General features: G+C 49.8%; 2 protein-coding genes across 2 annotated transcripts; one reads left to right on the forward strand and one right to left on the reverse strand.

The window, feature by feature from the left end:
* Positions 1-1,665: 1,665 nt before the first annotated feature.
* N7473_002025 (type I polyketide synthase) lies at positions 1,666-9,625 on the forward strand (the record flags this gene model as incomplete). Its single annotated transcript, XM_057147965.1, has 4 exons — positions 1,666-1,744; positions 1,800-2,068; positions 2,133-4,778; positions 4,841-9,625. The coding sequence occupies 4 exons, from the start codon at positions 1,666-1,668 to the stop codon at positions 9,623-9,625; spliced, it is 7,779 nt and encodes a 2,592-aa protein (XP_057011619.1).
* A 939-nt stretch (positions 9,626-10,564) lies between these two features.
* Positions 10,565-11,449, reverse strand: N7473_002026 (transcription factor TFIIE subunit TFA2; the record flags this gene model as incomplete). The annotated part of the gene is made up of 1 exon (XM_057147966.1): positions 10,565-11,449. One exon carries the CDS (start codon positions 11,447-11,449, stop codon positions 10,565-10,567), a length of 885 nt encoding a protein of 294 aa, XP_057011620.1.
* Between the last annotated feature and the right edge of the window lie 399 nt (positions 11,450-11,848).

The following is an 11,848-nucleotide window of genomic DNA, read 5'->3' on the forward strand; positions in this document are numbered from 1 at the left end:
TTGACCTGATTCTAGCTCGAAGATACCTGCTCCTCTTCCTCGATATCATTATAATGAATGGTTCGGGTCATACTTTCTAGATGGGATGTCTTACAAATTTTTTTTTTTTTTTTACAAATCCCTAGGCTATTGTTAACAGTTATCCAACAATTCAGGGATGTATTTTCTGAATAGAACACAATTCCTTTCATGCACATTTGATCTACCGCGTGGCATGCGCTTCAAGTTGAACCTATGAGAGACACACGGATATGGCAGGGACCTGACAGCTAAGTCAGGATGCACTCTTTTGAAAATATTGATATTCGGCCGAATTGCTGCCTATTCACGAGCTTCAGCCGTCCCTTGCCACTCCGTCTAGCTAATCATTCAGTAGCTATTGCGCATGCGGGATTATTATGAGATGATGGCTATGAAAGATGCACCCTCGCTACTCCGCCAACCTTGATTTCTATTAAGTACATGACGCACAGGCCATACTCTCAGCCAGCCAGGTAAGAACCACGAAAATGAATGAAATGTGAGTGGATGAGGGCAGGGGACCGTCAGGGAATTGTGCAGAGCTAAATGAATAGATGCATCGCGGATGCACGTACTCGAGGAAACATGTTTGAGTCGACATAGGCTAATGTACTGAAAAAATACAACACAATGCGATCACTCTTTCTAGGATACCTGCATTGAGCTCAAGTCCGGACGTGTATCGTCATAATACACAAGTTACCGATGTGGCTGAGTGCGGGGGCTTGGTACACGTTACAGTACCTACCGTAACATTGTACCATTGTACTGTAACCCTATGTACAGCCAATGTTCCCAACTTTGTATATCTACAAAACCTCAGGATTCGTTCTTCGTCCTATGTTTTCCAAATCCTCTAAAAATTCCAGAATAACTATTTATTAGCGGCATCTTTTTGCTGGGCGGTGTGTATACAAATATTCTAGATCCCATACTAGTCGTAGGTCGCTGAGGGTCGATCTCCACCGTCGAAATTGATTAATTCCGCATTTTGCGAATATCCCTCCCATGCAGATGCCAGTCGAAAAGGTACCAGAAGCATGTCTGATCGAGAAACTGCAGTACCTCCAGATGCAAATATTCAACAGGATACACGCGAATGTTGCTATTGAAGAGCGGGGCAAAGGTCCACATTCTGCTGTCTGTGGGCCTCACTTATAACTAGTACTGTCTCTGAGCCAGCAATTGTGTCTTGTATATTAGTACAAAATCAGACACTTGAAATCGAAAAAAAAAGACGACAACTAGTTTTTTAAATTCACTGAAGCTTCCTTCGTCACTGAAAAAATGACTCCATACCTCAACGGAGACACGGACAACCATACAGAGCGCGTTGCTCAAAATGGGATTGGAGATAGAGAGCCAATGGCCATCATTGGCTTGGCCATGCGTGCTGCTGATGAGGCAACTGATGCTGAGTCCTTTTGGCACTTTCTTCTGAGAGCACGACAAGCGACTCGGCCTATACCGGAGGATAGATTCAGCTCAAAGGCATTCTACCATCCGGACTCTGACCATGGGGGAACAGTATGTGGCCCAGGAACCAAAATTTGAGGGAGGCTAATTTGTTTGTTGAAGTTTTATGCCAAAGGTGCATGCTTCCTTGGGGAAAGCCCAAATGGATTTGATGCTGCATTTTTCAAAATGAGCAAGACTGAAGTGCAAAGTCTTGATCCTCAACAACGGATTCTGATGGAGAACGTTTACCATGCACTGGAAAATGGTGAGTCTCAAGGCTTTAATTCCTGTAACAGGGATACTTATATTTCATGGTGCAGCCGGTCTTCCAATGGAAGATGTGATCTCTTCCAACACGTCTGTTTTCGTCAATGGCTTCAACTACCATCATGCAGATCGTCTCAATAGCGATCTGGAATTGTCCTTCAAGCACAAGCCCACTGGAGCAGAAAGCTCTATGATTTCAGGCAGAGTGAGTTGGTTCTACAACTTGCAAGGGGCTAGTCTCACAGTCGATACTGCCTGCTCGAGCAGTCTGGTGGCTCTGCATCTCGCACGACAAAGTCTCCTTGCGAAAGAAAGTGAAATGGTCAGTGATTTTGAAAAATAACGGGAGATCAAAAACCTTGACTGACAATGTTTTGATTAAACAGGCCATCGTTAGCGGCGTGAGCGTGATAGGTTATCCTGCACACTTGATGAAAATGTCCCACTCCGGACTCTTGGGGCCTGGGGGCAAGTCAATGGCTTTTGATTCTCGAGCGGATGGGTATGGGCTTGGTGAGGGTGTTGGAACAATCATTCTCAAGCCCCTATCTGCCGCTATTCGTGATGGTGATACCATCCGGGCACTCGTCCGGGGTACTGGCCTAGGTCATGATGGTCACACTCCTGGCATAACATACCCCAGTGCAACAGCGCAGGAATCATTGATTCGAAAAACCTACCTGGCCGCGGGCCTGGATCCCAAAGACACGGTTTACTCCGAGAGCCATGGGACTGGCACACAAGCCGGAGACTTGATTGAATGCACTGCTATTGCGGCTGCATTTGAGACTCAGCAGCGAGAGTCGCCATTCTACGTTGGTGCTGTTAAGCCCAACCTTGGACATCTTGAAGGTGGTTCCGGCATTGCCAGTGTGATCAAATCAGTCCTTATCTTAGAGTCGGGTGTTATTCCCCCGAATGCGACGCTGGAGAAGATCAACCCGAAAATCTCTCCTGCCTGGAATCTTCAATTTCCCACAAGCTGCATTCCGTGGCCAACCTCCGGCGTCCGCAGATCCTCCATCAGCTCTTACGGCATTAGCGGTACAAATGCGCATTGCATCTTGGATGATGCATATCATTATCTGCGGCAGCGACGAATCGCAGCTCGGCATAGAACCAGAGAAACGGTCCCTTCGAACGAGGAAATACAGTCTCTTGTCGCAAAAATTTCCGAGCACTACAAGACTGACACCAAAGAGCCCAACTCTGAGGCACCTGCGCCAAACACTAACGGTGTCAGCATTAATGGCGCCAACGTTGTTAAGAGCGTGAACGGTGTGAAAGGCCTTAACGGTACAAATGGCACCAATGGCGTCAAGGACGTCAAAAGCAGTAACAGTGTTAATGGAATAAACGGCACCAATGGCATAAACGGCACCAACGCTTTCAATGGCGTCAATGGCTCGAACGGCGTAAACGGGGCCAAGAGTAACCACCCGGCCCCCAACAAAATATGCCTTCAGGTTCCTGAATCTCCGATAATATTCATCCTTTCAGCCTTTGACCAGAAGAGGCTAGAGAAGGTTGTTGCACATACTAAGGACTATGTCACATCCCGGATTCTGGATTTCGAGTCTTCCCCCAAGCAAGCTTTGAATGATCTTGCATACAGCCTCTCCGAGAAAAGATCTCGCCTTCCATGGAAAAGCTTTGCCTTGTGCAGCTCTGTGCATGAGCTTCAAGATAAGCTTCCCAAGCTGCCTTCGAAGGCGATCAAGTCCCGCTCTGCCTTGAGGATTGGTTTCGTCTTCACCGGCCAAGGAGCTCAATATGCAAAGATGGGTCAACAACTTCTTGTCTACCCCCTTTTTAGACAGTCTTTGGAAGCGGCTGGCGCTTACTTCAAGTCTCTGGGCAGTGATTGGTCACTGTTGGAGGAGCTCAATCGGGAGGCGAAAGATTCTAAGATATCCAAATCTGCATTCGCCCATCCTTTATCTTGCGCGGTTCAAATTGCACTGCTCGACCTTTTGCTCAGTTGGGGCGTTGTTCCTCATCGTGTGGTAGGTCACTCATCAGGAGAAATTGCGGCAGCCTACTGTGCCGGTAAAATTTCGCGAGAGGCAGCATGGAAAGTGGCCTACTTCCGAGGCCATGTTCTTCGCCCAGGAGAGTCGAAGCCACCTTTCACTGGAGGTATGATTGCTGTGGGCCTTGATGAAGAACCTTCGCGCCATCTTCTCAAAAAAGTACACGCAAGATTCTCCGGTGGCTCGTTGTCTATCGCTTGTTATAACAGCCCCCACAACCACACCATTTCCGGTGACCTTGATATGGTGGATGCTTTGAAGGAAATGCTCGACGAGCAGGGGGTTTTCAACCGGAAGCTCAAAGTAGAACATGCCGCTCACTCTGCCCACATGGAATATTTCTCAGCCGAGTACGACGAGCTGCTAGGGGAGCTGCCGTCAAAGCATCGTTTGAACTTCGATCATACAGTGCAGATGTTTTCCACCCTTACAGGTCGCTTGTTGGATGATTCATGTGCTCCTGGCAAGGCCTCGCACTGGCGTGATAGTATGGTGTGCCCTGTCAAGTTCACCGATGCCCTATCTTCAATGTGCTTTGACCCTGTCCCGACTGATGGCTCCTCCACTCATAACACATGGGTGGACGTTATTCTGGAAGTCGGACCTCATCCCGCAATGCAAAGCGCAGCCAAGGAGATCGTCGGCTCCAATGCCGACATACCATATTTGGCAACTCTAAATAGGAAGGATGATGGATTGAATAGTCTGCTTGAGACGATAGGAAATTTGGTCGTCCGTGGTGCACCTATCAATCTGAACAAGGTAAATCGGGCGACAAATCCCTCACTTGCACCGAAGATGATGGTGGATTTACCTCCCTATCCTTTCAACCATGAGGAACAAGCTCTCTACGAGACCCGCTTGATCAAGAATACGCGCTTGCGCGAGTTCCCTAGGCATGATCTGTTCGGGGCTCCTGTCGCAGATTGGAACCCCAACAGTCCACGATGGCGCCATTTCCTGCGTGTTGCTGAGAACCCATGGCTGAAGGAGCATTTGGTAAGTATTTTCATCGCCCTTCTCACTGACTCGAGTCGTCTCAAATTCTAATTCAAATCTAGATCGGCGACAATTATGTTTTCCCAGGAGCCGGCTATGTCGTCATGGCAGTTGAAGCAATGCAACAGGTCACAGATGACTCGGATATGATTGGCGTCCATCTAAGAGACATCTTGTTCAAGGCAATGCTGGTAGTTCCAGACGATACCCAAGGCGTGGAAGTGTGCCTTTCCTTCTACCCTGTGCCGGAATCTAAAACCTCTCTCTCAACCACATGGAGGAGGTTCGAAGTGGCCTCGTACAACCAAGAGACTGAGGAGTGGATCGAGCATTGCACTGGTGAAATCTCACCAAATTTCAAGAAGTCACTCAATCCCATTGATGGCTCTCGTCAAGAGAAGACCGCCCAGGCTGAATGGTTGGCATTTGTGCAGGCCAGAGAGAGCAGCTGCCAAGCGCCGGTTGATTTGGCCCCTATCTACAAGCATCTCAAGGATATCGGTATCAACCACGGAGATTCCTTCCAGGGCTTGTCCAACGTAACCGTCAGCGACGGCAACCAGGGCTTGATGACAGGCGACATTATTGTGCAAAATATCAAGCAACTGATGCCAAAGCAGTATGCGCATCAGCACCTCATTCATCCGACTACGCTTGACAACGCATTCCAGGCGGTATTCGCGGCGATATACGATCTGAATGGAAAGCAAATGTTGCGACGCGGCTGTATTCCAAGCTCCGTTCGAGAGATGTGGCTGTCGACGACGGACCTGTCTTCTGAGCCTGGTACGACATTGCGTTGCACCAGTCAAGCTTCTCCCAGTCTGCACGGTAGCTTTGAAAGTGCAATCCAAGCGTGGAACCCTTCGAATCCGAGCGCAAAAGCATTTTCACTGACCGGAGCTCGACTTGCTCCATTCAAATCCGAAAGCAGTGACGCTTCGACAGACGACAGGAGAACGTGCTACTCCATCGAATGGCACCCAGATTTGGCCTTGATCACCAACAATGACTTGCAGCAACTTTTACCCAAGTCCACAGACACTCCTGCGAGCTATGCTAGTCAGTTGGAATGGCTCAGCAAACTGCAACTAGCCTCGACTCTCTTGGCGAACGACGGTCTTTTGGCCATTCGAGGGGCGAAAGCCTCTAGCTTAGGAGATCAGTACACGACTTATCTCAAACTCCTCCGGAGTATCGCTGCGGATCTCACTGTTGACGCTATTCCATATGTGCCTTTGGAAACCTGGTTGAAGTACTCATCAAATGCCACGTTGAAAAAGCAGCTCTACCGCGAGGTCGAGGCCAGGAATCCTGAAGGTGCGTTGCTGATTAAGATGGCATCAAGGTTTTCATCAATTTTGCGCAAGGAGACCACGATTCAAAAGCTTTTGTCTGAGACGGATGATCTTGTCTGGGATTCCGAAAAGAGCAACTTGTCGCGCGGAAACATTCTCCCTACGCTTACCCAGTTCCTCACTCTTCTGCGCAGCAGCCGTCGCAGCGTTCGCATCTTGGATGTGCAGAACCACACAGGAGCTCTCTCTGAACAAGTCCTCAAGATTCTCTGTGGAGACAATGATGCAGATTTTGTCAACCAATATGTCATTGGATATCCCTCCGCCGACGGCTCCGAGGCGCTAAGAAAACGCCTTGCTGCGTGGGGAGATGTCGTGAGTTACAAAACTCTTGACTTAGGAGCCGATCTTCTCGAACAAGGATTCGAGCCCAAATTCTTCGACATCATCATCATCGACAATTGCATTTGCAGGATACCCAACATAGAATCGACCTTTTCGCGACTGAACTCTCTGGCAAAGCCAGGCGGTCGTTTGTGCATCCTCCAGGAAATGCGGCCGGAGTCACTTCACACCAATGTCTCATTAGGTTTCTTGCCTACCTTCTTTCAGGAAATCGAGGGATCTCTCAAAACCAATTCAATTTCTCGCAAGGCCGATTGGGACAAAGCTCTCCGAAACACTGGATTCTCTGGAATTGACTTCGAGGCTTCGACTTCAACCTATGCCGAATTCGCTGACTTCAACTTGATGGTATCTACCGCCAAGCACACACATGAAGAAGCTGTTGTGCCCTCCTTGGAAGTTCTTGTGATCCTCCAGTCTCATTCGAAAATCTCTCGCCTACTAACCGGCAAGTTGATTGATGCGGGAGTGAAGTTCTCAATTTGCCAGCTTGGCATGCTTCGTCCCGAAGACCTAGCAGGCAGAACTTCCATCTCTTTGCTTGAGGCCGAAGAGCCTATTCTTAACAGCTTGGATAGCACTACATTCCAGGCAGTCCAACAGCTGATTACTGGCAGTGATTCCCTGTTGTGGGTCACAGGTGACCCCTTGACGGAGCCCAAGTTTCAAATGGCGATTGGTTTGCTCCGCACCATTCGCTGGGAGCTGGATCGCAACAATCTCAACTTGGTCACTCTTTCTCTGGATGGGGAGGCCACAGGAACACCGGAAGGCAATGTTGATGCGATATTCCGAGTCTTTGAGCATCAATACTTGAGACACGGAGTGGACCCCGGCGGCTCCAATGCCGAGTATCGTGTCCGAAGACGAGTGATTGAAACAAATCACATCGTCAAGGACAAAATTGCAAGCACAGTAATTCGAAATCAATTTGAGCGACCAAAAGCAATTCTTCAGCAGTGGGACGCGATTGAACGACCAGTACGGCTAGTCAGTCCCCAGCCTGGAGTAGACAGTCTCACATGGACCACCGATGAGGATCTCTATGGACAGCCACTTACTCCTCATGAAATCGAGATCGACGTTCGTGCTGTTGGACTAAACTTCAAGGACCTGTTGGTGGCAATGGGAGAGATTGACCAGCCAGGATTTGGACATGAGGCAGCAGGCATCGTTGTCGCGGTTGGCTCGTCCGTGAGTAACCTCAAAGTTGGTGATCGGGTGATGTGTCTCGGGGATCCTTCTCCAGGCAGGATGGGCACCCTGCGTACCCGCGCTCGCCTCCATTCCGGACTGGCAATCAAGATACCCGAAACTCTCAGTTTCGAGATCGCTGCAGGGCTGCCAATCATTTATGGCACAGTGATATATTCCTTGGGCCATGTCGCTCGATTGAGAGCTGGTGAGAAGATTTTGATTCATGCTGCTGCAGGTGGCATTGGACAAGCAGCCATTCAATACGCACGTGTCAAGGGAGCTGAGATCTTCGTGACCCTTTCGAGCATTGAAAAGAAGCGATTCATCATGGATAGCTTCGACATTCCCGAAGATCACATTTTCTCTAGTCGAGACCTGACTTTCTCGAGGGGAATCAAACAAATTGCACCTGAAGGAGTGGACGTCGTTCTCAACTCCCTCAGTGGCGAAGCACTGCGACAGTCATGGACCTGCATTGCGCCATTCGGCCGATTTGTCGAGATCGGAAAGCTTGATTTCCAAAGCGGTTCGAAGCTTGATATGACTCCCTTCCTGAACAATATCACCTTCTCGGGTGTGGATCTTAACGCTTTGGCTGAGCAGCGCCCAGAGATCTGCCAAGAACTGCTGCAAGAGGCGATGCAGTTGTGGTCAAGTGAAAAGATTCATGAGGCTCGGCCAACTCTAGTCTCTGATTACGGTCAGTTGAAAGAGGGAATGCGTCTCCTGCAGACTGGCAAGAGTATTGGCAAGATGACCCTTGTTCCTGGTTCACACCCCGTCTCTGTTCTGCCAGAGCGTCTAACCCCCCTTGAGCTGGATCCTAATGCATCATACATACTTGCTGGAGGGCTAGGTGGAATTGGTCGCAGTATTGCCCTCAAGTTGGCCAGCTTGGGTGCTAAACACCTCGTTTTTCTTTCACGTTCAGCAACTGTGCATGAAGCTGGGCGAAACACAATTGCCAAGTTGGAAGCCTTGGGCTGCACCAGCCATGTCTTCCAGTGTGATATCTCGGATGACGCTCGTCTCCGTGAAGTTTTTGCATCCATCAACGAGACTTTGCCCCCAGTCAAGGGATGTATACAATGCTGCTTTGTGTTGAAAGATGGAGCTTTCGACTCCATGGCTCACCAGGACTGGGAGACCGCCCTGGCTCCAAAGGTCTCTGGATCTTGGAATCTCCACAATCTTCTTCCAGATGTCGACTTTTTCTTAATGTTGAGCTCGATCACCGGTATTGTCGGCAACCGAAGTCAAGCCAACTACAACGCTGGCAACAACTTCCAGGATGCCCTTGCACGTCACCGTGTTTCCAAGGGAATGCATGGTGCTAGTGTCAACCTGGGCGCCGTGGTTGGGGTTGGATTTGTTGCTGAGAACTCCGAGTATGCTGGAAAGCACACGTTCAAGATGGCCAATCAACAAACTGAAGAAGAGGTGTTGGCTGTGGTTGAGTACATGATTGACCAACGTCATCACACTGCCTTGAGTTCTGATAGCGCGCAGCTGGTCTGCGGTCTCCGAAACCCAACTTCCTACAGCCTCGGAAACGAAGCGCAACCCAGTCATTTGCAGTATCCAATGTTCTCTCAGCTCCCGCCAGCTCCCCAGGGCTCTTCCGGTGCTATTGGTGCAGAGGCCGGAAAATCAGCACCTCTTATTCGCGATCAACTCCAGGCAGCTACAACCCAAACCGACGCTGCACAAATCATCCATGAGTCTCTCAGACACAAGATGGCCAACTTGCTTAATGTAAGTGAGGATTCATTTGATGACTCTCTCAGCGTCCGAGAGAACGGAGTCGATTCGCTGATTGAGATGGAATTCCGAACATGGTTCGCCAAGGAGCTGGGCGCGACCGTGCCTTTGAAGGACTTGGCCAAAGACCTGAAGCAGTTGAGTTCAAAGCTAGTCTTGCTGAGCTCATTTTCCAAATTCCATTGAGAGGGCAGATTGCCTACACGAAAGGTCGGCAGTGGGAACCATCTCTTAGTGAGCATGGCGCGGCGATGAATGGGAGAAGGTCAAGCAGTCAATCCTCGCTCAGAGGAAGGCCGGCGAGAACTGGGAAGCAGATAGATCTCTATGCATTCGAATGACGAGAGCATGAAGAACCGAAGCCACAGTTGATTATCCGATGACGATAGTTCGTAGTTACTCGTGGAAGGTACCCCGTGAATCATCGTCTTGGCGACTACCTATGTGTGGGGCGATGTATGTATGGATCATGTGCTAGGTACCTCCACCTAGCAGCTTCTGTGATGAACGCGGGCAATGGTACTACATGGAGGCAGTACTATATTTACCGAAGAGGTCCTTCCCGGCCCAAAACAAGTTAGTCTCCCACCTAGAGAAAGAGGATTCATGAGCCCCGCCCGATGCCTTGTGGAGCCGAAATAGTCACCGATCAGTAATGATGCTGCGGGGCTGGTAGTGCCCGCGCATGGATCGGAGGTCGAACCAGGGTCTCAGGTCTGTCATTTTGTCGATAACTTGAGATATTTTCTGAGACTGTAAAAAATTTGGGAGGTGGAGGGTGTGAGTCGTGAAGGTGCCCGTGGTATTGGCATAAATAGCTACGGCAACAGAAGCAGAAGCTAAGCCATGGTACGGGAAGTGCGATACCTGGGTTTAGATGTTCGCATAATTTGTTTTGAATGTCAGGTTTGATGTGGTTTATCTGGGTATCTAAAATAATTTGCAATATTGGCAGCGTTCATCTTGTCAGACTAGTGCAGAAAAAGACTCGAAAAGCAAGGTAACTTGAGATAGCCACCATGAGAAATACCAGCAGGCCCGTAACACCGATGCAATGCAGATAGAATAAAAGAGTTTTCCTTGGCTCGAATACTGCGAACCTTTGCCTAGAGAGGCAGAAGCGAATCACCGCTTGAGATGAGAGTAGTCTCTCAGGATACCCTGCATGTGGGTGTTGGTCGTCTTGCCACTGCGTCGGGGCTTCTTGGTCTTCTTCTGCTCCACCTTAATCCGGGGTTTCATGACCTTGTTCTTGTTCGTAGGAATGATGCCCGCTTTGTCCAAGGCTTCCTTGACAGCCTGGGGGTCAGGGATCTTGATCTTGTCCCAGATCTGCTTGAACTCTGGATCGAAATGCTCGATCAGCGAGGGGTCATTCGCCCAGACCATCTTCGCGTGATCATCCTTCTTGTTCCGAGTCACAAGTAGTTTTCCTTCTTTTTCCAACTGGTTGATGGCTTCCTCAACGTTCAACCAGCCCTCGCGGAGCTCACGAACACTCATACCGGCGGCTGTCTTCTGCGACTGTAACTTTTGTAAAAGCTGCTCGGCGTTGCGAACGTTGTGCGGAGGCCGGAAGCTAAATGTCCCCTCGCCACCGGCGCCGGCCGGGTCGTAGTCCACTTTCTCGTGTCTCTGAAGGATACTGCGGAGGGCCTGGACGTAGGCTGGATCATGGGCACGATGCTGGAGTGACAGATAGGATACGATATCCCCAAATTTCAGAGGCACACCCTTGGTTTTCATGTGCTCGATCGCAAAGAGGACCTGAGTCATGATGTCCTTGCCAGTGCCCGTATTTGCCGGCTGAGAATAGACAATGTCTGCATCATGTCGCTTCTTTTTCAAGTCGACAGTCGAGGAAGGAGTCGGTGCAGACGAAGGTACCTGCGAGCTGCTGGCAGAAACCGAGGCATTGTTGGCCGCCATCCGTCGCTGCTGGGGTAGGCGGTTCGCCGACTCTACAACGCTGGCGTTGAAGCTCTTCAGGTGCTGTTGAAGGTATGACATGATTGCGACAGCGGACCAAGGATCGGCTGGAGTCGAGGATGAGAGGTTCGGTCGGTGAAAGAGAGCTAGGTCGAGGATCACAACCAGGTGTGGATGAGTGGTTGAGCTAAAGAAAAGCTCGCAAGATTTGAGCGAACTCGATCATATGAGAAGGAGTGGTTCAAAGGAATGCAATGCAGTCCGTTGAACAGTAGAAGGGAGTGGTGGAGAAGATGAGAAGGTGGTTGCCTTGCCCGAAGCAAAGAGAATCAAAGGTCCGAAGACCAAAGAGTTCAAGACCGTGGAGGCTTCGACGGGGCTGAAAGAGTAATCACGTGACTATCGGCGTGCCAACCGCCTTTGACGGAAGCAACCCCAAGGCGCGCGCACGGCACCATCGCCCTTTGACTCTTGGCCTCA

This window comes from Penicillium subrubescens, assembly GCF_028828155.1.
Source record: "Penicillium subrubescens strain IBT 31985 chromosome Unknown utg000002l_segment0_segment0, whole genome shotgun sequence".
Taxonomy (NCBI): domain Eukaryota; kingdom Fungi; phylum Ascomycota; class Eurotiomycetes; order Eurotiales; family Aspergillaceae; genus Penicillium; species Penicillium subrubescens.